Source organism: Xenopus laevis, chromosome 2S, assembly GCF_017654675.1.
Source record: "Xenopus laevis strain J_2021 chromosome 2S, Xenopus_laevis_v10.1, whole genome shotgun sequence".
Classification (NCBI taxonomy): Eukaryota; Metazoa; Chordata; class Amphibia; order Anura; family Pipidae; genus Xenopus; species Xenopus laevis.
In genome coordinates this window covers 86,327,108-86,352,714 of record NC_054374.1, presented here as the reverse complement: position 1 = coordinate 86,352,714, position 25,607 = coordinate 86,327,108, and the positions used below count along the sequence as shown (strand labels likewise).

The 25,607-nt window shown below is 39.8% G+C and overlaps 1 protein-coding gene across 4 annotated transcripts; it reads right to left on the bottom strand.

Annotated features, from left to right (window-relative positions):
- Positions 1–3,034: 3,034 nt before the first annotated feature.
- LOC108708933 (traf2 and NCK-interacting protein kinase) lies at positions 3,035–25,064 on the bottom strand. 4 transcript variants are annotated; one of them, XM_041584098.1, is made up of 14 exons: positions 24,895–25,064; positions 20,124–20,187; positions 8,647–8,685; positions 8,415–8,492; positions 8,248–8,301; positions 8,031–8,156; positions 7,817–7,927; positions 7,616–7,706; positions 7,341–7,468; positions 6,899–6,953; positions 6,651–6,723; positions 5,743–5,918; positions 5,033–5,231; positions 3,035–3,841 (listed from the first exon to the last, which is right to left on the bottom strand). In XM_041584098.1, the coding sequence occupies exons 1-13, from the start codon at positions 25,062–25,064 to the stop codon at positions 5,113–5,115; spliced, it is 1,284 nt and encodes a 427-aa protein (XP_041440032.1). In that variant the 3' UTR covers positions 3,035–3,841; positions 5,033–5,112. The 4 variants fall into 4 exon arrangements, with proteins under 4 accessions (XP_041440032.1, XP_041440033.1, XP_041440031.1 ...); XM_041584099.1 differs by lacking the exon at positions 24,895–25,064 and adding an exon at positions 20,490–20,580; XM_041584097.1 differs by lacking the exons at positions 3,035–3,841; positions 5,033–5,231; positions 5,743–5,918; ... (6 more) ...; positions 8,647–8,685; positions 24,895–25,064 and adding an exon at positions 20,490–23,640 and having other exon boundaries at positions 6,692–6,723.
- Between the last annotated feature and the right edge of the window lie 543 nt (positions 25,065–25,607).

Genomic DNA, 25,607 nt, shown 5'->3' with positions numbered 1-25,607 from the left:
ACATGTCACCTGATACTGGGCAGTGCACCTCACCAACCAGAAGTGCTCTCTGTATGAACATTTATAGAGGCTCACTCTTGTGGCTCTTTGCTTTTAGTTAAATGGGTGGTTCATCTTCAAGTTAACTTTAAGTATGTTATAGAATGTACAATTCTAATCAACTATTCAATTGGTCTTCTATTTATCTTTTACTGTATTTTAAGTATTTGCCTTTTTCTTCTGACTCTTTCCACCTTTCAAATAGGGGTCACTGACCCCATCTAGAAGGTAAATGCTTTGTAAGGCTACAAATGTATTATTATTGCTAATTTGTATTACTTATCTTTCTATTCATCCCTCTCATATTCCAGTCTCTTATTCAAATCAATTCATGGTTGCTAGGGTAAATCAGACCCTAGCAACCAGATTGCTAAAATTGCAAACTGGAGAGCTGCTGAATGAAAAGCTAAATAACTAAAAAAACACAAATAATAAAAAAACTAAAACCAATTGCAAATTGACTCAGAATATCACTCTCTACATCATACTAAAATGTATTTAAAGGTGAACAACCCTTTTAAAGGAGAACTAACCCCTAAAAATGAATATGGCTTAAAATGCCATGTTTTATATACTGAACTTCTTGCACTAGTCTAAAGTTTCAGCTTCTCAATAGCAGCAATGATCCAAGACTTCAAACTTGTCACAGGGGGTCACCATGTTGGAAAGTGTCTGTGCTCAGTGGGCTCTGAAAAGCTAAGCTTAGGGGTCATCACAAATTATCGAGCACAAAGAGTTGAGAGTTGCCTACATGATGGTGATTTTCCAAAATGTCATATGTCCCCTTTAAAGGTCAGCAGGGGCGTAACTATAGATGAAGCAGACCCTGCGGTTGCAGGGGGGCCCAGGAGTGTAGGGGGCCCAGTGAGACCCTAATTAATGAGCAATTTTAATATATCTTGGTAAAATAGGCCAACTTATAAATATTTTGGGGCCCTAAATTGAATTTGCTATGGGGCCCAGTAACAACTAGTTACGCCACTGAAGGTCAGTTTATCCTGATTGCTTACAGTTTAATTCATGGTTCATATAAAATTGTCCAAATAAATGGCAGAACAGGTGTATCACAAGAAACTCATTGTAAAGTGCAGTAAAATAAAGTAACAAAGAACATTCCATGAACCCAAAATGTCAGTATAGTATATTTCAAAACCAAATATATAAAAAATCTAAACTGACATAGAGGTTAATTAAATACAATTAAAGGGTTGTTCACCTTTAAATATTTTTTTAATATGATGTAGAGAGAGATATTCAGAGTCAAATTGCAATAGATTTTCATTTATTATTATTTGCGGTTTTTAAGTTATTCAGCAGCTCTACAGTTTGCAATTTCAGTAATCTCGTTCATATGGTCCAATTAACCTAGCAACCATCCATTGATTTCAATAAGAGACTGGAATATGAATAGGAGGGCTCTGAATACAAAGATGAGTAAAAAAAAGAAGTAGCAATAGCTATACAAATGTAGCCTTACAAAGCATTATTTTTGTGGATGGGGCCAGTGAACCTCATTTGAAAGCTGGGAAGAGACTAAAAAAAATGATGGCCAACTGAAACTTTGCTTATAATTATCCATTCTATAACATACTAAAAGTTAAGTTAAAGCTGAACCAACCCTTTAGTGAGTAGCATGGAATCATGCCCCATACGTCTTATAACTGTTTAATTACTCAGAAATTTCTGCTCACCTCTTCATTTAAGGACATGTAAACCCTATAAACCCTTACCATGTCCTTAGTTCGGGCACATTATTCCACCACACAAAATGCATCGTTGTCTTTGTATTTTTCCCTTTCGTTAGCCTGCACCATAGTGTTTTCCTGAATGCATCATTGCATAAAAATACCCTCTGTCACCTTTTTGCACTACTACTCGTAGTAGCAGCAATTTTGATCTGTGTAGATGCCCAAATAATACTAATGGCTATGACATGTCTATGAGCTGGTGTCTCATCTAGAAAACATCTTCTAATGACTATGACATGTTTATGGGTCAAACTTTCCTAGTCCCAAATTGTATTGATCACAGCAACATGTTTGGCCACTGACCCATAGTCCCAAAGGCTACTAATGGCCGTGATATGTTTATGGGATAATCCCTGCTAGGCCCAGAATTTAGTAAGGGTAATAACATGTTAATAAACCAGAACTTCCTAAACCCAATCTGAAGATGTACTTATCCGAGTTATATGCTTCTGTATGCTTTCTATCATTTTTGTAAAGTTAAAATATTTTCCTTCAAGTACAATGACAATAACTCTGGCCTCAGTGCAGATCAATAGGACTGGGTCCAAACATGGCTTATTCCCTTGGTATTTCTGCATCTCTTTTCACCAATTTCTCACACCCCTTGATTTCACCTTGTCTTTTAATGATCCATTTCCCTTGCACTACAGCTCTACATCCCCTCTAATTTTCCTATCCCTAACAATACTAGGGTACAAAAATGCAAGAACACAATTATATAATGTATTTATATACTGCAGATTTATTCATATTAATTTAAAATGGAAAGAACTCACGTCAATTAAGTTAAAATTGTACTGTAAATGGGCCCTAATTAGTAGCTGATCCAGAGGAAGGCAAAAAACCCCACCTGAAGCCAAAGCCAATTTGCCTCAAAGGGGTAAAAATTCCTTCCTGACTCCCAAAGGGCAATCGGACAAGTCCCTGTATCAACTTCTACTAAGATTTCATGTCAGCACCCGTGTTTTTCCTTTCCTAAAAATGCATGTAACCCTTAAAACTAGTTAATATATGGGCATAATTTGTACTCTGCTGCAGAAGTGGATGTTTGAAGGTAAGAAATGTTAAATTAGGAGCAATGGTATTTTAAAGATAACTTTTTAAAAATTCTGAACTAAGGGAGCAATAAAAACGTAGATGAGAATTTAGATTCAAGGAGAAGTTTTCTTGGGGGTATGTGAAGGCAACAGCTACTGGTGGAGCAGATGAATTTATGAAGCTATTAACAAATATGCAAAAGGGGCCCAGCAATTCCAGCTGTGGCAATTGACTGAAAGCACCACTGCTGGTGTTGCCTTGAAAATAAGAAGGTGATGGTGGAAGTGTATTGGCATGATGACAGAGCCTGCTGGTATAAATTCAGTAGAATAAGGTGGAGAGGCTGATAATAGAGCTAAACGTGAATGAAAAGAAGAGGCCATGGGTGGAGGTATGGTAATTAAAAAAACTAATGCCTAATGTCTCTGAAAAATGCTACTGCTAATGCTACTGCTAAGTCTATAGCTGGCCATACACAGGGAGATCCGCTTGTTTGGCGATGACCCCAAATGTCGCGATCCGATGGGATTTTTAAACCTGTCTGATCAGGGAAGCCTGTCGGAGGGCCCCACACACGAGCCAATAAGCTGCCAACTCGGTCTGTCTGCAGCTTTTATCGGGCCGTGTATGGGGGCCTTTAGGCAGATATCGCTATTGGAGCTATGGTTATATGAAATATGATGATTTTAGCGACTTATGATGTATAGTCACATGAATTCCAGACACCACTGTTGTAGCTATGGGAGTCTGAAATTACATATCAAATGATTCAAAAATAGAGGCACTGTTTGGGCAACAGTAGGTGGAACTGCAAATGCTGATGGTGTTCTAGCATGGTGGTCTGCTGGTAAAAAAGCAGCAGAATAAAAAAGGTGGTGGCCCTCTAGTTACATTACTGGATATAAAGTAAGGTGCCACTGCTGGAACTGTGGACTTATCATCCTGGAGCTTCAGAGGGAGGCGCTGACACTGCTGGTGGAGCTGCACTAAAGTCACCACTGGTTGAGCTGCTTCACCTGTAATATAAAATAAAAATCAATTAGTAATCTATCATTATGAATATTCATTAAGAAGCATGGCATCAGAAAGAATTTTATACTCGGACGGAATTCTCTATGGCATAGGCCTTATTAATAGTACAATGGGTGCTAGTAGGAAAACAGAGAGGTTTAGAATTTCAGATTCATGTATGTTCCTAAGCCTTTATAGGCCAAATAAATTTAAAAAATCCCCTTGTGGTGGCAGCTCTTGGATATCAGCCTTAGATGGATTCCTTAGGTAAATATATATTCATAACTAATATATAGGATAGTAAAATCTTTCATTCATAGGAAGAAACACCAGCGCTATAAGCTCAGGGGTAGACACCAAAGAAAACAGAAAAGTAGTATATAGTGTAGTATTTTTGCAAATAAGTTTACACCTCTTTGTGCATTTACTATGGGGTGTGTTTACTTTCTTCGCTCTACAATAGAGCGCAGATTTGGGAAACCCACAAACGGACTGATTACATGCTTATTTTAAGCACACATATGTGAGTGCAACTTTTATTTTATCCATTATTTATTAAAGAAGTTTTTACACGATTTTAGCATATCCTTCTTAGAAACCGAATGATGTCTTGTATTGGAGGAGAAACTACACTTTTATGCTTGTGGTACAAATAAACGTTTGTAAGTATTTACTACTTACACACAGGAGGTGGCCACGTATATTGCTAAAATACCACAGTTAAAGGGCAACTAAACCCCCCGGTGGAAGAAAGTAAACACACCCCATAGTAAATGCACAAAGAGGTGTAAACTTATTTGCAAAAATACTACACTATATACTACTTTTCTGTTTTCTTTGGTGTCTACCCCTGAGCTTATAGCGCTGGTGTTTCTTCCTATGAATGAAATCTGAAGGAGAACAGATTTTAATACCGGCAAAGGGAGTGAACTGTAGAACCTCTGGATTTTATTTTGTGCAGCTAATATATAGGATATACTGCCTGAGCCTTATCAAAACCATTCTACCCTGTTGTGTCATTGTGCAGCTGCTGCAATAAAACTAATGTCTGAGCAGAGAAAACCCTGATTTAACCCATAACATCCTAGAGTGTGTATGTATCTGCTTGTCTCTTTGCATGTGGGGAGGATTTCAAGCAGTAAATGCAGAGAATGTTAGTCTAAGGCTCTGTAGGTGATATTGAATGGAGACGGTACCTTTCTCTGTGAATGTTTCTTTCACCTAGGATGTTACACACAAGATTCCTTCTGGGCTGTGGATGTTACTGGCCACAAGATCAGTTACAGGGAAAGCCCTCCAGGGCCATTTGCAGAGCCACTTTTTGTTCCTCTGCTGCGTAGAAGTCACAAGCGCAATGCAGCTGTTTCATGGCACAGAGAGCTTTTCCCTTCAATCCTGTATAGATTAAAAAAAGCAAAGTGAGGAAATAACCAACATTTATTCCTGTTTTCATCTTATTATTTGGAAATAAGATAAGACAGATGATCATTTTAAATGAACATGGACAGACACCCTACAGAGATATTCCTTCCCAGGTAGCGGCCCATAGTGGGGCCTCACGCACAAGGTCATTGTCAAAGAGGTTTTTTTTTTCCAAACCACAACTTTGATGTGATGGCAGAATTATGAAATATAAACTGAAGACCAAATGCAAATTCTTAGAATCTCATTGTCAATAATGTACTAAAATATAGTATTAAGGCAATAGTATTAGCCCTTAAAATTATTTCATTATTCATATTGTGATAAGAAATGCATTCTGATCAAAAGTAAAATACAATAAAACATTTAAAAAAAAATACATTTTATTATTCCCAGCAGCACTTTAATTTTGCAGTGTCTCATTTCAGTGTTGATTTACATTCTTTGATGGTGCAGTTGTATCAAATATAATGGATTCCCTCACCTTTCTTGGCAGGCCGGTTGTGCAGAACACAGAGATGATCTTCAATCTCAGCCCTGATGATCTTCTTAGGGAGCAGTTCTCTGATGAATGGGTGCTGCAGGAGTTCTTCAGCACTCCCTCTCTCAGAAGGATCCTTCTTCAAACAGGACTCCAGAAAAGACACAAAACATGGTGACCTGGATAAAAGGAATAAGAAGATTCTTTTAGCTTTAGCTATTAAAAAACAGATCTATCCCTTTAAATGTCTAAAATGCTGAGAAAGAGAGAAAATGACTGAAGAATGTTAAACATCACATAGAATTAAAGGCATGGTTCACCTTTAAGTTAACTTTTAGCATGTTATAGAATGGTCAATTCTAAGCAACTTTTCAATTGGTCTTCATCATTTTATTTATATTTTTTTAAATTATTTGCCTTCTTCTTATTGGCATATCTATAGTGACATAGACCCTTACAGCTATGTGTGTGGGGGGGGGGACTGGTAATGTCCAATGATTTCCCCACACCTTTTTACTTAATCCTCTGTAAGTGCAGGAGTTAGGGCAGAAACCATACGCTGTGATCATACCCACTGTCCAGCCCCTGTACTTCCTGGAGAGCATCCATAACCCAGTCTGCATTTAGAGGAATGATCTGGAACACTAAGCTGCAATCAAACAAGCCATATTCTTGTAATCAGCAGTAACCAAGAAGATTCAGATGGCACACACAAAGTATATTCTTGTAAAAATAAAATACACATCCCCAAAGCTGAGACTGAAATTCCCCTATTATCAATTAGTCACTTGTCTGAATGTAACAGTCCTGTTTGAATATAGCAGTTGGCAAAATATCACTGATGTAAGTATGTAAGCAAAGTTTGATTGCACAGACACAATGCAAAGGGACATGGGCTAAGCAGGACTCACCAGGTCTTTGATCGAAGCTTCGGTGGTTGGGCTTCTCTAATCAGGTGCTCCACTGGGTATTGCCCTGCGTAAGCTAAAAGTTAAAAACAAATATATCAGACCCTTCAAACATGTCTATAGCCAATCTATTTACAAAAAGGTCTTTTTGCTGGAAATGGTGAATGCTTCAATTCCTCCCATTCTGGTTCAGACGTTCTTGCTGCTCAAAGTCTAAAATAAAGTATCCACAATTGTTGTGATTTACTTACGTGGTTTTCCCTCGGCCATTTCGATGGCAGTTATCCCCAGCGACCAGATGTCACACTGCAAAAGACAAACAAAAGAGCATTAGGAGGAGAGAATTGAGTTAGTGAGTTTTTAATAAAATCCAATTAAGGAGGCTACTACTGTTTCATATTCTACTTTAGAAACATATATTTGAATGGGTGCAAAAGTACATGGCATTCTCCTTAGGTCAATTATGGCCAAAACAGAACAAAATACAACTTCTAAAATATCCCAATGCACACCCTAGTAATAAAGCACACCATGTTATATGTAAAAGTGAGAAAATGCTTTATTATATTTATAAAATTGTATACAGCAATACATCTCCATTACAAACAATTGCCGTTACATAACTGAGCAAAAGACCAAATATTTTAAAGCAGACACATTGGTGTTGTTACAAGTATTATAAGTACAACATACTTTGGTGTCATACGCCAGGCGCTGGCCCTTCTGCCTTATGGCCTCGGGTGCCATCCAATGTGGAGTCCCTTCCGCTTCATGGCACAATCCAGTTTGCGGGTCCAGGTTCCAGCTGTTTCCAAAGTCGACTGAAATGACAGATAGAATATATTAATGGAAAATAATTTGTTTAACCACAATAAGATAGAAAACCTGAATAATGAAACCCCCTGACTCCATATTCACAGAAGCTCCCCACCATCCATTACTCCATTATAACTGTAAGTTTTACTCACTGATCTTCACTTTGGCCGTCTCTGTGAGCATGATGTTCAGGCTCTTGATGTCTCTATGAACGACCCGGTTCTTGTGGATGTAGTGCAGCCCCTGGGGAGATAAAAATGTTGGTTATAAGAATGTAACAGACATAAGACTAAACATTCCCAACAAAGATTGTATATAATCTATGCAATTAAAGTAAGTAAATCTGACCTTACCTTTAAAACCTCCTTGCAGACATAGCCAATCCAGGTCTCCTTCAGGGATTGGCCATTGGTCTTGCTGATGAGGTTGTGGAGAGAACCGCCACCACAGTATTCAAGAACAATCTGCAATAGAAAGAAATTATTTAAGGCAGTGTATTATATCATCTCTAGCAGTGATCTGTTTGGCACGTAAGTGATGAATGTGATACAGTAAATAATTTCTTACTTCCAAGAGCTCCGATGAGCACTCCGTGAGTGGAGCTCTGTAGTAGGCTCCAAAGAAAGAGGCGACGTTCTTGTGGCCACCGAACTGCTGGAAAAACTTCAGCTCCCTGCAGACTGAGTCTTCATCCTGAAATGGAATAATAGAAATCCCTTTAGCTTACATAGGCAACCTCACAAATAGGAATGATATAAAAAATGGAAGTATAAATATGCATTACCCGACTGATGTTGGCGATCTTCACGGCCACCATACCTTTCCTATGGTGTCGTCCCTGTAATACAGACAGAAAAGTTTAACTTACACTTGGTTTTAGCTACAACAAGGCATTTTGGGAAGATACTGAATTCAGTGCAGAACTATTTAAGCCGTTTTGTGGTCCCTTACCTTGAAGACATCTCCAGTCTTCAAGGTAAGGAGCACATCTCCGAGGAGCACATCTTTGGTCAGCCGACCATCAGGACGCTGGACAATAAAATAGAATAAAAGAGGAATTTTATTCATAACATAATATTTCAAAAGGGTAAAATATGTCCATCACCAAACCAACTCCCAGATTCCATGCTCTAGCAGCATTTACAGTTAGTGGTCACATTATTTTCCCCTCTTTTCTACTCACCTTGTAAATCTCAGATAGGGAGCTGGATTCCGACTGTCGCTGAGGGAAAAGAGAAAGATTTTATTAGGGACAGTATAAGGCCCAAGACTTGCTGAATAACAAAATGGTACTACCCTGTGTGAAAGATGCCCTTATCCAAAATCTACTGATTGGAAGTAACAGGGACCCAGGGCCGCCGACAGGGGGAAGAGTTGTAGGGGGCCCCCTACTTTCTGAGAGCTGCCGACTTCATGAAGGCAGGGCAGGAGCACAGGGGGAGGTATCTTCTGTCCATTACTTTCCCTTATTGGTCACAGAGTTTAAGTCCTGGCTGAGCTGCTCAGGGATTGGATAGTTGAGGTTTGAACTTCCCCTCCAGCTCATCTAATCACCATGCAGCTTTACCAGGACTTGAAATTCTGTGACCAATAAGGGAAGAAAATGTTGTCACTGGAAGAACATGCAGCCACCTGTGCTCCCCTCCTCCCTTCTGTAGTTGGCAGCTCACTGACAGCAGGTGGGCCACACTAATGAAGTAAGTGCAACATGGCAGGGCCCCCCTAAAGGTAACCCTTTGTGGGCCCTGTTGTGTGGTGGGGCCCTGGGCACCAATTTTTTTTAAACTCCTGGGGGGGCAAGTTATTTTATAATCCGTTTAAGGGGGCCCTGGCCACCAATGTTCTTATAACATGGGTGGGGCCCTGGACACAATTTTTTTTTTGTTACCATGTGGGGTCCTAGCCACCAATATTTTTTAATGGGGGGCCCTGACCACAAATGTTTTTTTTATGGGGGGCCCTGACCACAAAAGTTTTTTTTATGGGGGGGCCCTGACCACCAATATTTTTTTATTTTTTATTAACATGTGGGAACCCTAACCACCAATATTTTTTTTTTTACTGTGTGGTGGGGGGTGGACCTGTGGGGTGGGGAGGGCGGACTTGTAGGTGGGGCTTGTAGTGGGTGCAGCCCAGGGGGCCCAGGAAATCTTGTCGTATGGGGCCCTGCGATTTCTGATGGCGGCCCTGCAGGGACTGTAGCATAATTAAATTACTGGGCCCTATCACAGGAAATCACGTAGAAATCGCTATGAAGTCGCTACGGATCGCTCAGAACTTTCACTTTATGGGGAGACGAAAAGAAAGAAGAGATTGTGAGCACAGATAACACACTCATTTTGTTTTTTAGAAACAAACTTTAAACTGATATCAAAATTCTGAAATCTGATTTTCCTGTAATGTGGCACTGACTCAGGTTAGCAAACATCTTAAGCTTATCCATCTGTGATTGTCTGCTTGATCACCATACATATTAAAGGGGTGGTAACTTTTAGTATGTTATAGAATTGCTTCTACACAACTTTTCAATTGGTCTTCATTGTTTATTTTTTTTTAATTATTTGCCTTCTTCTTCTGACTCTTTCCAGCTTTCAAATGGGGGTCACTGACCCCATCTAAAACCAATGCTCTGTAAGGCTACACATTTATTGCTATTGGTATGTTTCATTACTCATCTTTCTATTCAGACCCTCCCCTGTTTATATTCCTGTCTCTTACTCATATCAGTGCATGGTTGCTATGGTAATTTGGACCCTAGCAACCACATTGCTGAAAATGCAAACTGGAGAGCTGCCGAATAAAAAGCTAAATAACTCAAAAACCACAAATAATAAAAAATGAAAACCATTGCAAATTGTCTCAGAATATCACTCTCTACATATACTAAAAGTTAACACTGAACAACCCCTTTAATGGTGCTAAAGTGAATGGGTCTAGCAATCAGATGACAAGTGTCACAGGATGCAAGTCTATTAAGAGGTGGTTGGATTTGTGGGTCAGAGGACTACAGACTGATAGGGGAGTCTGGGAGCATTTTAAGTTTCTGGACAGAAAAAAAAGCAATGACTGCCTGTCATTATCTGTCAACAGCCTCACCCAGCATCAGGAGCCATTAGTGGCTGGCAAGTGGCAATTCCAAAACTCAATTTCTCTCACAGAAGTAATTTTATATACAAAGTGAGATACAGAGAGAAATATGAATATTAATAGCATTAGAGGAGAAACCTGAACAGCAAGTGGCCAACTGTCACTGTCAGTGACCCCTGTTACATGGGAACATGGGAGATTCCGGACATTTACCCTTAATACTTTCTTAACTTTTACTTAAAAGCTTTTTAAGAAGTAAATGTTATAAACAAAGTGAGATACAGAGAGAAATATGAATATTAATAGTATTAGAAGACAAAACTGATCACCAAGTGGCCAACTGTCACTCCAAACACTGTTTAGATTCCTCCCTTAATCATTTCTAAACTAGCACATTTTAATACTGCGCCAAAGACAGAGAAATGTGCATATAAATATTAGAAGAACAATCTAAATCCCAAATATTTTATAACTGGAGAATTTGTAGTCTCCCTGCACCCCCGCTCCTTCCCCCAAACCCCAACTCTCATATAATCACTTTTTATATCTACTAAAATGAGAGAAAATATGCAAAACCAAGACTAATATCCCAGGCGCTACCTATTGACATAATTAAATAGCCATTTTCTGCATTTATGTCATTATTATTTAATTTGTCCCCCCTGTGTGTGTGCAATGATCCACTCACTCAGAAATGAAAGTGAGAAAACCGTTATTAACTGTCACTTTGCCGTGCCTCAGTGTCATGTGACTCCATCTGCCTCTCTCCATTGGACAAAGTATTATCGTCTGAGGTGCAGTTGCCATAGCAGTTATTATAAAACTCTGTAATTGTTTTTTTTCATAGAAGGTCTCCAGTGATGAGCTCTCCCACCTCGGCAGAAGCCTCCTATCTTTCTCATACCCCTGACTTGCTGAGGGGTAACATGGACATTTAGACACCACTGGATTCCCCTGTTTGAATCACAAGGAAATTCACGTTACACAATAATGAATATTCGAAGTCGAAGGCTTTTATTTGAGGGTCGAATATCGAGGGTTGATTAACCCTTGATATTCAACCAATAGTAAAAGTGCCCCTAGGTGTCATTATGGGGGTTATTTAAAAAGGCTATGGATTCATATGCTAGAGCACTAAGGGGTGCAACGTCCCATCCCTTATTGCTCACTCGCTCAGCACTTGCATTCAGGGCCTTGCTGTGCTCTGCAGTCAATGACAGATTAAATATTCAGCTCGAGGTTCAGAGTGCTGAGCTGATGGGTGCAGGACAGCCCTGTCCAGGTATTATATATATGGCACCTTAGCAAAGTGTTCCTACTGATACCATGTAACTTGCAAATAACATCCAAGTTAGGAGGATGAATAAAGGATGCCTATGTGCCTCCCAGACCCCTCATGAATACATTGCTGTCAAATGCAAGCAGTGTGATATTCATGGGGCTGCGAAAATCTTGTACTTGTATCGCTATATAAAGAATCAACACTGTACTATTCCAAATGAAAAATATACATATTTTATTAAGATTATTAGGTAATTCATATTTTAAAAATAATTATATAAATGGGCTATCTTGCAGTCTTGTGCAATGTGCATTTTTTTTTAAATGTGGGAAGATGTAGGGTTAAAAGATTTGGTAAATATGAATAAAGATTCTAATAGTTTACAATCTACCGAGGGAGCCACAAATGTCTAGGTACTTGGAGTTGCAGTGTTATTGATAAGCACGTTGGCTTTTCCTTCCTCTAAGTGCAATTATGCTTTTAATAAAGTTGATTTTATTTGTACACTTGTAAGGCTTTTTTTGTCCATTGATGGTTTTTCAGTTGATAGCAGTGAAATCTGGGTCACATGTGTGAAGCAGCACCAACCCAGAAGTGGGGATTGTTTCAATCTATGGCAAAGAACTGAAGCTTCATTTTTGGGGGGGGGGGACAGCAGCAATCGAGAGATGGACAAGTGCCTTGAATGGAAATAGAATAAGCAGTACAATTGAAGAGAGGGAGTTAATACGGTAGTGGTTTCCAGTAAGAGGGATCATAATTATAGAGCAGAGGTTTTAAAACCTTTTTTGTTCAGGCCCCCACAGTGGCCAGTGTTACCCAGGTGATTGACCTTTGATTAAATGTTTATTGTGTTATACAATGGCCCATTCTAAGCAACTTTTCAATTGGTCTTCTTTATTTATTTTATCGTTTTTTAATTATTTACCCTTTACTTCTAACTTTTTACAACTTTCAGATGGATTCACGTTTAATGTTATTACTACATGTTATCACTTATTTTCTATTCTGGCCCACTGGTCATCACTGGGACCTATGTGGGTTATTGTAACCGTAATATTTAGTATGATTATTAGATCCATGAGGAAAAGATCAGAAAGTATGAGAGCAACAAAAGGAAAATAACTGAAGAAGGACAAAAAAGTCACCCAGATGAAACAGAAGAGCAAGAAAAGGAGACATGATGTGAAGGAGGAAAGTAAAAAATGTCTTCAGATCATTGTTCATGGAAGGAGTAAAGATCAGGAGAGTAAAGAGGTGAAGCAGAGAAGACCAAGGAGCCCAGATCCATTAGAAGGTAAGGGGAACAAGCTAAAAAATATTTTACATAATTTTGATTATGTTTAATTACCCTTATTTGATTAATACAGGGCTTACATAGATAAAAATACATTTCTACATTGTTGGGAAGGATTTTCGTTGGGGGCAGTTACCAGTAATCCATGCCTTTGGTTTGTAAATTATTCAGTTGGCCATATACACTGCAATATATTCAGACTGGTTGTATTCACAACTGAAACTGTTTTCTATGAATTTCCAATAGGTTATTAGGAGTGTGCTGTATTCTTACAAATATAAGTGCTAAGACACTTTTTGTTTGGGTTTTCCCAAAGGGCCTTACAGTAAGTTGTTAGGGTTTGCCAAAGCAAAAAGAAAAGAGGGAATGTAGAATATGAATCTAAATTGTTTATTTTTTCCTGTAAATAAAGTCAGCCCAGCATTCCCCCCTGTGTGTCTGTTTTAATAAAGCCGACAATTTAACACGAACGCTGGTGTCCTCACATGGTGTCCTGGATCAGTGCCTAGTACGCAAGAGTATCGTTTGTTCTGCATGGATTACCGGCATGGAGTAGCCGGCGTCTCGCAAAGGCAGCGGCTGGGAAGACACAGCATTACCAGGTGAGCTCCGATGCGATCCGCATCAATTTCGTTCATTTGACCTTACACCTAAATCTTGTGCAGAAATACACTGACAAATAACACACACTAAAACCACACTGGAAAAATCCTAAAATTAAAGTTTACTTCTCTTGCCCCCAGGAGAGGAGAGAATAGTGCAATGTGGACATGCACTCTGTATTTACAGATGATTTATGTAGGAATAACTTTATTTCATCATTATTTTGAATGAGGAATTTCATTATGTTGATTGGTTTTCTGTGTATGTTTTTCTTTCTATATATTGTAGGTGCTGTGATGGCTATAGAGATGTATAGCTTTATCTATGTATCTGGACAATAAAAGACAAGCCCCCCTGGACATAGAGAATTACAAATTCTACAAAGAGCTCGGAAGAGGCAGCTTTAGCAAGGGGAGTGTGTAAAATCTAGTATGTTGCAGGTGAAATGTAACTAAATATATTTAATATATATATAAATTCCAACAATAGTAATGTAAATCAGATACACATAATAATCATGGTTTAGTGTTTCTATTTGACCCTTCCTTAAACAACAAACATGGCATGCTAGCAGCATAAATTTAAAGGGTTCGGTTAAAAGACACTAGGTTATTTTATCCAGTGTCAGACTGGCCCACCCGGACACCTGGAAAACTCCTGGTGGGCCCAGGTGTCAGTGGGCCCTCATGCTGCTAAACTTTTGGCCTATTTCATGGCCATTCCCTATTTCTATTAGAACAAAGAGGCTAAATAGATGGAATAATTGATTATAGTATAAAGAGAACAGACTAGGAGAATAGAGGTTGATTGAGGAGATGAAGAATATTAGTACTGAGAGTGAGCCCCTGGTCTAAGGTTTTTGGGTTGGCCCCTGGTGTCCCATTCCGACACTGATTTTATCTTTTTTCTCTTAGGTGATGTTGGCATCATTTGCGCCAAAGAAACAGCTTGTGGCATTAAAGATGATTTTAAAAAAAAGCAACAGAAGCAACTATGAGACCATCAGGAAGGAGGTGCAGCTTTTGAAGATCGCCAGACCGTGCCCATTTTTATGTCACTCTCACACAGCCTTTCAATCAGAGTTATAGTATGCTGTTTGTATTATCATATAATGTTTCATGAAAAGTATCCCTTCCCTAGGTCATCCTAATGCACATATACTGTATATAGATTATAATTTCTCAGTTTCACAACTATATAGGATGCTATAGTATCTGAATAAGCTCCTGAAATATCAAGTAAGTATATTAAATTCTAGGAAATGATGGCCTTCTGATATGGGTCTCCTGCTATAGCGCAACTTTATACTTGTGTGTGGCAACGTTTCTGACATTTTTGAAGTAGGGAGGACTGTAACTATACAGAATCAAAATAACCCCAAAATCAATGTTATTTTATGGTTTCTGTGCAAAGGTCTTTACTATACAAATTAAACCATATGCCCTGGCATTCAATTGTAGCATTTGACATGAGCTTATCACATGAGGAAAAATGGCATGGAGAGAAGAACACAAAGACAAAGACATGCAAAACATTATTAAATATTTGTATAATCTCTGCTTTTTACACTTGAAATACTTTTGCTTTGCTGTTTAGTTCTGTGTCAAGAGTTCCTATTTCTCATTCTTTTATTATTTGTCTCTGTAACCAGCTGTATGCCTTTGCACATGAGTATGCCAGCGGGGGAACAATAGAAAAGATGATTAGACGAAAATGAAGTCTACCAGAGGCAAGGATCAAGTAAGTAATCACATTCCTAAAAAATATGTAACAGGGAGAGTGCAGGATACAAAACACCATATAAGAGAAAGTATAGGCTTTGCCAAAAACTTGCTTAAAGGAAAACTATACCCCCCAAACAATGTAGGTCTCTATTAAAAGATACTGAGTAAAACAGCTCATGTGTAAAACCCTGCTTCATGTAAATTAACCATTATCCTAATAATATACTTTTTTAGTAGTATGTGCCATTGGGTAATCCTAAATAGAAAATTGCCATTATAAAAAATAAGGGCCGCCCCCTGAGATCGTACAATTCACTGTGCACACATACAAACCACATGTAAGGTCACATGAGCCAATTAACAGACAGAGTTCTGCCTTTTGCTTCCTCACTTCTTCCTGTTACAGTTAGAGTTGTAGTATTTCTGGTCAGGTGATCTCTGAGGCAGCACAGATAGAGTCACGAAATGGTGGTTCAAGGCAAGAGATGTAAAAGGGCAATATTTATGTAAATATATATTCCAGTTTGGTAAGATTCTTTAATATGTCATTCAATTTGATATAAACTATCTGTTGCTTAAGTATTCATTTTGGGGTATAGTTTTCCTTTAAATATGCCTTTTAAATCTTAATTTGCCCTGGTATAGCCAGCTTTAATCACCCTTTCTGCTGTAAAACAGTACTGTACTTTTCCTAGCTAAGCTGCTTGAATCCATATTAGTGGCAAAATAATCCTATTGGATTTCTTCAATGTTTTAAATGACTCTGAGGCAACTTAAGCTATTTTTTAAATAATATTGTTCTGTTTTTTTCTGAAGGTTTTAGCAATGACAGAGTACAATGAAGGAGTGGACTGGTGGTCATTTGGTGCCACCATGTACAAAATGGCTACAGGCAACCTGCCTTTTTCCCAATCAGGCAATAATCTGATGCAGTTATATGCTATCAAGACAACTAAACCCAATTATCTACAATCCTTGAGCCAGGAAATGCTGGACCTTATGCCAAAGATGAGTGGGAAGTCAAATAATAATCGGGTTAAAAATCCAAAGCTTTCATTAAATTTCACCTCTTACTTCTTCAGCACCTTTATCTCCGCTTTAAAATATGTTATTAATGTATTTCAGAAATTGCTTACCGCATATAAAATGTGTGATCACCTTACATTTGTGTCATGTTTCTCTGGCATCATAGCCATAGCAGCATAGCAAATTCTTCTTTTATCCACACATGCTGCTAACAGAACCTTTGTAGATCTTTTGGGACATGACAGTAGCCATCTTGACCTATGTTTGGTGCAGTAAATTCTTATGTACGTATAGTATAAGCTGCTTCACTTTGCAATGTGGCATAGGAAAACTACACTATAACATCTGCAGTTTAACTAAATGTTGACGTTTATTTGTAGATTCTGGAGATGAATGAAAAACAGCGCTTAGGAGTAAATGGGGACATCAGGCAGCACCCCTTCTATTCTTCAATCAAGTGGAAAAAGCTGGAGAAGAAAAAACTGAAGACCCCTTTCCGGCTAAAAATGGTAAGGGACACTGAATTTATAGAAATACAGGAAAACTGTATTTCTGAATAGACACAGTTCTTAGGAAAACTGAGTTTACAATGTACTAGTCGTCTATATATTTTGTTCTTTGTCCCCAGGCCTTCTGTGTTGTGCTGCCTTATCTTTTATAAAAGATGAAAAATTGAGGCTTTGGGTTTTTTATGTGTTCAGACACACTATGACCAAAGGCAATGAATCTTAGGAGCCAAGCTGACATCCAGAAAGAGGTCAACAACTACTACACCGAATGCAACATAGGGCCCGAATGCAATGGCTCCTGCACAACTCTGTTCTTATCAGCAGTGTTAATTTACACAAACTTCATTGGATCAGAGAGCAACAAAATTTCACCCTTCATCCAGAAGGATGTGGTCAACAACTACTTTTTTTGTCAGTTTCCTGCAACCATGGCCTGCCAATCTTTCCAACGAATCAGATTTTAGTGTACAACCAAATGCGACATAACTAGGGGATTTTCAAAGGTGTTGAACTTTAGTACGCCATTTGTATCCCCCAGAAACACAGTCTCACCCTTCTGACAAATAAATCAGTGAACTACTGAGCAGTAAATTAATGCCAAACAGACCACCCACAGTATACATAGAGGATTTGTTTTTGGTGCTGAGCTTAGTTATATGGTCCATTTTTCTGCAAACAAGATGGGATCCTGGGGAATGCTGGGTACAGGCCTGCCTGTCTATCTGACCACTGAGAGTGATATTCCATGTTATTTAAGAACTACCCAAATAATGCTGGCTACCTCAGGAAACAAGTGATAACTGCAAGTCTTTACTAAATCAACTGCAGTTCAGAAGAACATGTATTAAGCCACTTATGGTGAAGATCTCATTCTATGCATTATATAATCTGTGCCAGCAGATACCCTACCCTTTAGCCTGACTGTACCTGGTGCAGATTAAATTTACACCCAGTCTGCTCTAATCACTCAGTTATAAAGTATCACCAAACCAATGCATTGTTTTGTGAGGTGATCTTCTACATTGAGGGATCACTCCCAGGTTAATTAAAGTTCAGGTAAACAATTGTAGAAATCACTGGCCAAAATTACAAAAATCCTTATAAGAGACCGCCAACATTTAAGGCCTAAAAGATCAGCATAGTGTTTTGCCAGGTAAGCCATACTGGAATGTATAGGCTTGTAGGATGAATGTACTAGTTGGGAGTCAAGACTTGAAAATTAGAGATGCCAATCCAGTGGTTAGGTATATCAGTTGTGTCTTGGACATATTGGGGCAAATTCCCTAAGATTCGTAGTTGCACCAGGCGTAACTTCGCTGCACTTCGCCGCACTTCGCCACACTTTGCCAGGCGTAGTTTCGCCAGCGCTTCGCAAATTCACTAAAATCCGAAGTTGCGCTCAGGGGTAGCGTAAGGTTGCGAAGTTGCGCTAGCGTTGATTCGCTAAGTAAAGCAAAGTTACGCTAGCAAAGGCTAATTTGCATACGGCGCCAAATTCAAATTTCAATGGAGGAATACGTATCAGCACTACAAATGGCTAGAAAAGCTTCAAAACATCAAATAAAAATTTTAATTTGCCCTACACATGTGCCCACTGTCTAGGTAAGTTGCCATGAGTCAGGAAATGTAGGGGGGAAGGAGGGGAGCCCCAAAAAATTTTTCGATCTTTTTCAGCCTATCACCCATAATGTAGAAAACACGCCAGCGTTTTTTGGGACTTAGAAAAAAATTTGACTTTTTTTGAAGCAATCCCTATCTACTCTATTGCGCTTCGCCTGGTCTGAGGTGGCGAAGGAAGTCTAGCGTAAAAGTTAGCGTTCAGTACACTGTGCGTGTTAGTGAATTTGCGTAGTTACGTCGCTAGCGAAACTTTGCCAGGCGTAAGGGTAAGAAATAACACTAGCGAAACTACGCCAGCGTTCGTTAGTGAATTTGCGCAGTAACGAAAATGCCAAACGCTAGCGAAGTAACGCTGGCGTTCGGCGCTTAGTGAATTTGTCCCATTGCACTTTGCCCTGACCACACCCTGTTCCACCTTTGGCCATGCCCGTGATCATGCTGCTAGCTCTGCCTGTTTCTGTGTTATATTAGGATATATCTGGGTGAGTTTCAGTGCTGTAGGAGTTCACAATCATTCAAGAATAAACCACAAAGATCATTTGACTAGGCTGTTACTGTGAGTTGGTGGGAAATAAAGTAACTGTAGGCCTGGTTTAAAGGAGAAACAAACCCCTTATTAAAAAACCCCTACCCCCCATAGACCCCCCCCCTCCTCCCCCCAGCCTAGCTGCTACCCGGGCAAATGCCCCTAACTTTTTACTTACCCCTCGGTGTAGATTCAGGGATCAGAGTTCACGGCAGCCATCTTCTGAGTCTTTGGTAATCTGAGAACAAGACCGGCGTGATGGCGCATGTGCAGTTGGAGTAATTTCCTGGTTCGCGACAACTGCGCATGCGCCAAAATGGACGGAAATTGTCATGAAAGAAGACATTAAACCCAGAAGATGGCTGCTGTGAACTCCAATCCCTGAATCTGCACTGAGGGGTAAGTAAAAAGTTTGGGTCATTTGCCCAGGGTAGCAGCTAGGCTGGGGGGGGGGGAGGAGGGTCTATGTGGGATAGGGGGTAGGGTTTTTTTAATAAGGGATTTGTTTTTTCCTTTAAGACTGCTTGTGTTTTTCAGCACAAGCAATCTTTAAGGAATCCCTGCCTGAGTGTCCTAACTAAAGCTGAGCTTTGGGACAAAAAAAGCTCAGTTATTTCCATAGGTCTACCCAAACAGAAAAACTTCACTTAAAAACTATCAAAAATTTTCTTTGATAGAAGGGTCATTCGTGGAAAATTTATAGAAATAGCCACGTTTTTTCAGCCCATACTAGCATATGGAATGTGCCCTGACATGGGTATGATGGCTCTTATGATAAAGCATTTTACTAAACACAGAGATTTTTTTTTTAAATATATTTTTTTAAATATATACTGGTATAACATGGGAATATGCAATAATAATAATGTCTGTATGTGTGTATTAGTAGCAGCTTAGCACCACTGCTTATATTAACTATACTTTGTATTGGAATTCTCCTGCTGCTCTCCGATATATATATATATTGAGAAAATTGGTATACTTACCAGTGGAATTTTCTTTTCCATTAGTCCGTAAGGCAGCACACCAAGGGTTAAACTCCAGTTCCTCCTGATAGGACAGGTAGCATAAACAATTATTAGTCAGCCTTTAACAACCCCCTTAACCCCTCCTTCATCATGTTATTTTCCTAGCATACACAAGAATCCACACACTGGTTGCTGTACACACAATTTTATTTACAGGGAGGGATATTATTGTGCTGCCTTACGGACTAATGGAAAAGAAAATTCCACTGGTAAGTATACCAATTTTCTCATTCCATTGCGTCCTACAGGCAGCACACCAAGGGAATTTGCTAGCTTCCCTAACTGGGTGGGTTAAGTCTCCTTCGGAAGAGCTGCTTGCAGTACCTTGCTGCCAAAAGCTGTATCACGTGCTGACAAGATGTCTAGTCTGTAATGCTTCACAAACGTATGCAAACTGCTCCAAGTTGCTGCTTTGCAGATATCCTGAGGTGATGCACAAGCTCTCTCTGCCCAGGATGTCGCTATACCTCTCGTTGAATGTGCCTTTGTAACCTTTGGAGGTTCTCTATTTTCCAATACATAAACAGTTGTAATTGTTTCTTTGAGCCATCTCGCAATCGATGCCTTTGAAGCCTTATTTCCTTTGTTCTTCCCACTAAAGAGAATAAAGAGATGATCTGATTTTCTCAGCTGTTTTGTTCTTTCTAGATACATCATCAAACATCTCTTCAGGTCAAGACTGTGAAGTAACCTCTCAGCATCGTCTTTTGGCTCCGGAAAAAATATTGGTAGATTTATCACTTCATCTGTACACCACGATGTTGGTACTTTAGGTATAAAAAATGGTAAAGTCCTCAAACATACTTTGTCTGAGAAAAAAACTATATATGGATCCGAGGCTCCCAATGCCTGTATCTCTCCTATTCTCCTAGCTGATGTTATTGCTGTGAGAAAAACCGTTTTAAGAGTCAGCATCTTCAATGGAATTTCTTGTAGCGGTTCAAAGGGAGGTTTACATAATCTATTAAGGACAAAATCAAGATCCCATGGAGAAACAAATGATTTAACTCTCGGTCTCAGTCGTTTAGTGGCTGTTAGAAATCTTCTCACCATCGGTTCTAAGGATAACCTTGTGTTCAAATGAGCAGATAATGCTGACACCTGCACTCTCAAAGTGTTTGGCTGCAATCCTTTGTCAAACCCATCTTGCAAGAACTGTAAGATCTGAGCAATTCCCTTCTGAAGCGAAGAAAACCCTTTCTGGGAACACCACCTATCATACACCTTCCAGATTCTTTCATATGCAGAAGATGTTGACTTTTTCCTAGATTGAAGTAGAGTTTCAACTACTTCTTTAGACAACCCTTGATCTACCAATGCTGTGCGTTCAACATCCATGCTGTCAATTTTAGTCTTTTCAAGTCCGGAAATTCCATCCCCTTCTGAGTTATCAAATCTTTCCTCAGTGGTAGACTCCAGTACCTGCCCCTGGATAGATGTAAGAGTTCTGGGTACCATGATCTCCTGGGCCAACTCGGTATAATGGCTATTACCTTTGCTTGATCCTGCTTCACCTTCTTGATTACTTTCTGGATCATGGGTACTGGAGGAAATACATATGCTAGATGAAATTTCCAAGTCATGGAGAAAGCATCCAGAAATGTCGGTCTGTCCTTGCGGTAAATAGAACAGAATTTCCTGCACTTGCGATTCATTCTGGTGGCCATCAAATCGATCTGAGGTTGTCCCCATAGTTTGACTACCTCTCGGAAGGTCTTCTGATTCAAAGACCACTCTCCCGGCACTCTCTTCTGCCTGCTGAGTTGGTCCGCCCACTGATTGTCCACTCCTCTTATGTGGATCGCCATGATATGTGATAACTTGTTCTGAGCCCAAGACATGATCTTGGCACACAATCTTGCCAGTTTCTTTGATCTCGTTCCACCTTGGTGATTGATGTATGCCACCACCGATATGTTGTCCGACTGAATCAGGACATTTTTGGAACAAATTTTGCTCTTGAAGACTTTCAGCGCCTTCCATACTGCTTTCAGCTCTCTGTAATTTGATGATACTGACCTCATCTTCGCAGACCATAGCCCTTGAGCAGTATGTTTTCTCAGATGTGCCCCCCAGCCCTGGAGGGATGCATCTGTCGTTATCACAACTGGTTCTGTTGGAAGAAATAACTTCCCCTTTTTCAGATTGTGTGGTTGACACCACCACTGTAACGACTTTTTCAGTCTCTCCGTCACTCTCATGATTTTTTGTAAACCTGACACCTTTCGGTTCCATGTTCCCAAAATTTTTGCTTGCAAGGTTCTCATTCGGGCTTTTGCCCATGGAACTGCCTCTATTGCTGCTGTGAACAGCCCAAGGAGTTTCATCGCTTTGCGAATTGTCACTCTCTTGTTCTTGATCATCAACTTTGTCTCTTGAACAATCCTGTTCAACTTTTCTTGTGGCAGAATAATCTTCATGCTCTTGGTATTGATGTGAAAACCCAAGAATTTTACTGAAGTTGATGGCAGCAAATTTGATTTTTCTCTGTTCAACAGCCAGCCATGTGCTTCTAGAATCTCTACTGTTTTTTGTAGATTTTTTTCCATTTCTTTGACGTTGGACGCCTTTAACAACCAATCGTCTAGATAGGGTATGACGTAAATACCCTCCTTCCTCAAGGCCGCTGCCAACACCACGATGATTTTTGTAAATACCCTTGGTGCTGATGTTATGCCGAAGGGTAATGCCTTGAACTGAAAATGCTTGAGATTCCCATCCAGGAATACCGCCACTCTCAGATATTTTCTGCTTTCCACATGAATTGGCACATGCAGATAAGCATCCCTTAGATCGATAGTTACCATCAGATCTTTTTTGTTGAGCAAATTTTGGACTGACCTTATAGTCTCCATTCGGAACTTCTTCTTTTCTATAAATTTGTTCAGGTACCTTAAATCGATAACCAGTCTTACTTTGCCGCTGGTCTTGGGTACCAGGAACATTGTGGAATATATCCCCCTCTTTTGCTCTGAAGGGTTTACCTCTTCCAAAACGTCCATATGAATAAAGTCTTTTACCGCTGTTTGAAATGTTTTGTCTCTTTGATGCGAGACTATAAACCTTTCTGGTGGCTTGTGAAAAAATTCTATTTGGTATCCTTCTTTGATTGTTTGCAGAACCCATCTGTCTGTTGTGGTTTTCTGCCATTGGTGAAAAAATTGAGATAATCGGCCCCCCACCTTCTTTGGTTGAGGCCTGGCGTCAGAATTCCCACTTCTTACTACTTGTGTCCTTGGTCTTGGCTCTCTGCTTATTGTCTCTACCTGACTCAGTCGTTCTTGTTCTCCTGGAACCCCTGAAGAACTCTCTATTCCGAAAGGGCAACCTTGGTCGCTTAGATCTTGGTGATCTGCTCCTTGATCTATAACGAAAAAAATTTCTCTTTAATGCCCTTGGTCTGTCCTGAGGCAGAGTCTTAGATTTCCCTCCTTGTAGACTCTCTATTAAGGCATCTAGTTTTGAACCAAACAATTTTCCTGGTTCAAATCCCATTGAACAAAGGCTGTTCTTGGATGACAAATCTGCCTTCCAGGCCTTCATCCACAAGGCTCTTCTGCCTACAGATGATAAGGCCATCAATCTCGCAGATAATTTCACTGATTCCACTGCTGTATCGCACAAAAAATCAGCCGCTAATGTAATATACTTAAAGGCATCCAATAAATCATCCCTTGACACTCCAGAGTCAATATCTTCTGCCAGATTGTTCAGCCAGTATTTTAATGTTCTGGATACTGAAACTGCTGCTATAGAAGGTTTTGACAGTTCTGCCGCTGCCCCATAAGATCTTCTCAATGCCGTATCAGCTCTTCTATCCATCGGATCTTTCAATCCTGATGTCTCTTCCACCGGTATTGTTGTCCTTCGAGACATTCTTGCTATCGGGATATCCACTGCAGGAGGATTTTCCCAAGTTGATATTTCCTGTTTATGCAGAGCGAACATCTGCTTGAATCTTTTAGATATATCAGCTCTTTTCGATGGATCCTTCCATTCAGCCTGCATTAGATCCTTAATAATGGAATTAACTGGAAAAGTATCCTCACTTTGCTGAGAAAAAAATAAAAGTGTATCTTTACTTGTTTCTTGCTTCTTTTTCTTTTTCTGGTCCTCCATGACCCTATTAACTGCTTTTATAAGCTTTTGTATTTTGTCTGGCGAAAACAAATATATACTTTCCTTCATTTCTTTAGAAGTTGATGGTGAAGACGATATTTCTCCTGACTCCGATTCACCTGAAACCTGGTCAATTACAATCAGGTCATCCCTATTCACATCCTCTGCCGACATAGTCGCCTGTCTCATTTCTTCAAACGTCTGTGACATCATGTTTTTAAACCAATCAACGAAGCATTCTGATTGTCGTGCTTGGTCTTCTCCCACAACAGATCTCATGCATGTCATACACATTTTCTGAACATGGTCATCAGGTAATGGCTGTTCACACGCCATACAAGCTCTATGCTTTAACTTCTGTGTCTTCTTAGCAGGAGACCTAGACATCTAAGGCAAATATCTAATTAGACATGAATACACCCTGTATGCAAAACTAACTACACCTTTAGGCTGCTGCTTACCTTGCCTTGTGCCCCTCAGGTACAGCCTGGCAGCCCTGGATCCTCAAAGGTAACGCAGAAAAAATACCGGAGAAAGGAACAAAGCACCACCCAGTCTACTAACTGCAAGAAACCTAACCTATCTGCAAGAAAACCGGAGTTATAAATACCTTAGGTTAATAGAACTCTGCAGAAATGCTGGTTCCAGCCGTTTTGCCCTTCTTCCTGTTTGCCTTCGTAAGGGCGGAAGTGACATCACGCCACTGCACTGCCTTGTCTGTGAGCTCCGTGTACTGCTGCCTTCAGTTCCCCCAACAGAGAAAACTTTGGCCAGCCACATCAATCGCCACCATTAGCGATCTATCTGCCTAGGAATGCTGCTATTCCCCCAGGGCCTGACCTACAGGTAGTCCCCAGTCGGCCTTCAAATCCCTCAGGACCTGGATCTTCATCCACTTCACTACCCCATCCACAGGTAGGACAGGAAAAAAACATGATGAAGGAGGGGTTAAGGGGGTTGTTAAAGGCTGACTAATAATTGTTTATGCTACCTGTCCTATCAGGAGGAACTGGAGTTTAACCCTTGGTGTGCTGCCTGTAGGACGCAATGGAAATATATATTAATACTGATCTACTTCTTTAGTTCCAGAAACCCGTTCTCAGTGTCACTTTGAATTATTTTCACTTTTTTATTGTAATTAAAACATTTCAGATCAATTGAAGGCTTTTCCCATTACCACCAGGTGGAGACAAGAGAAAAGATTTGCTATGAGGAATCCTCAGGAATGTTCTAGAGGCGTTTGTCAGATTGGCACTCCGCATTCTATTAATAAATGTTTGGCAATACTGCTCAGTGTAGAGGAGAGGCTGCTTGGTTCTTTGG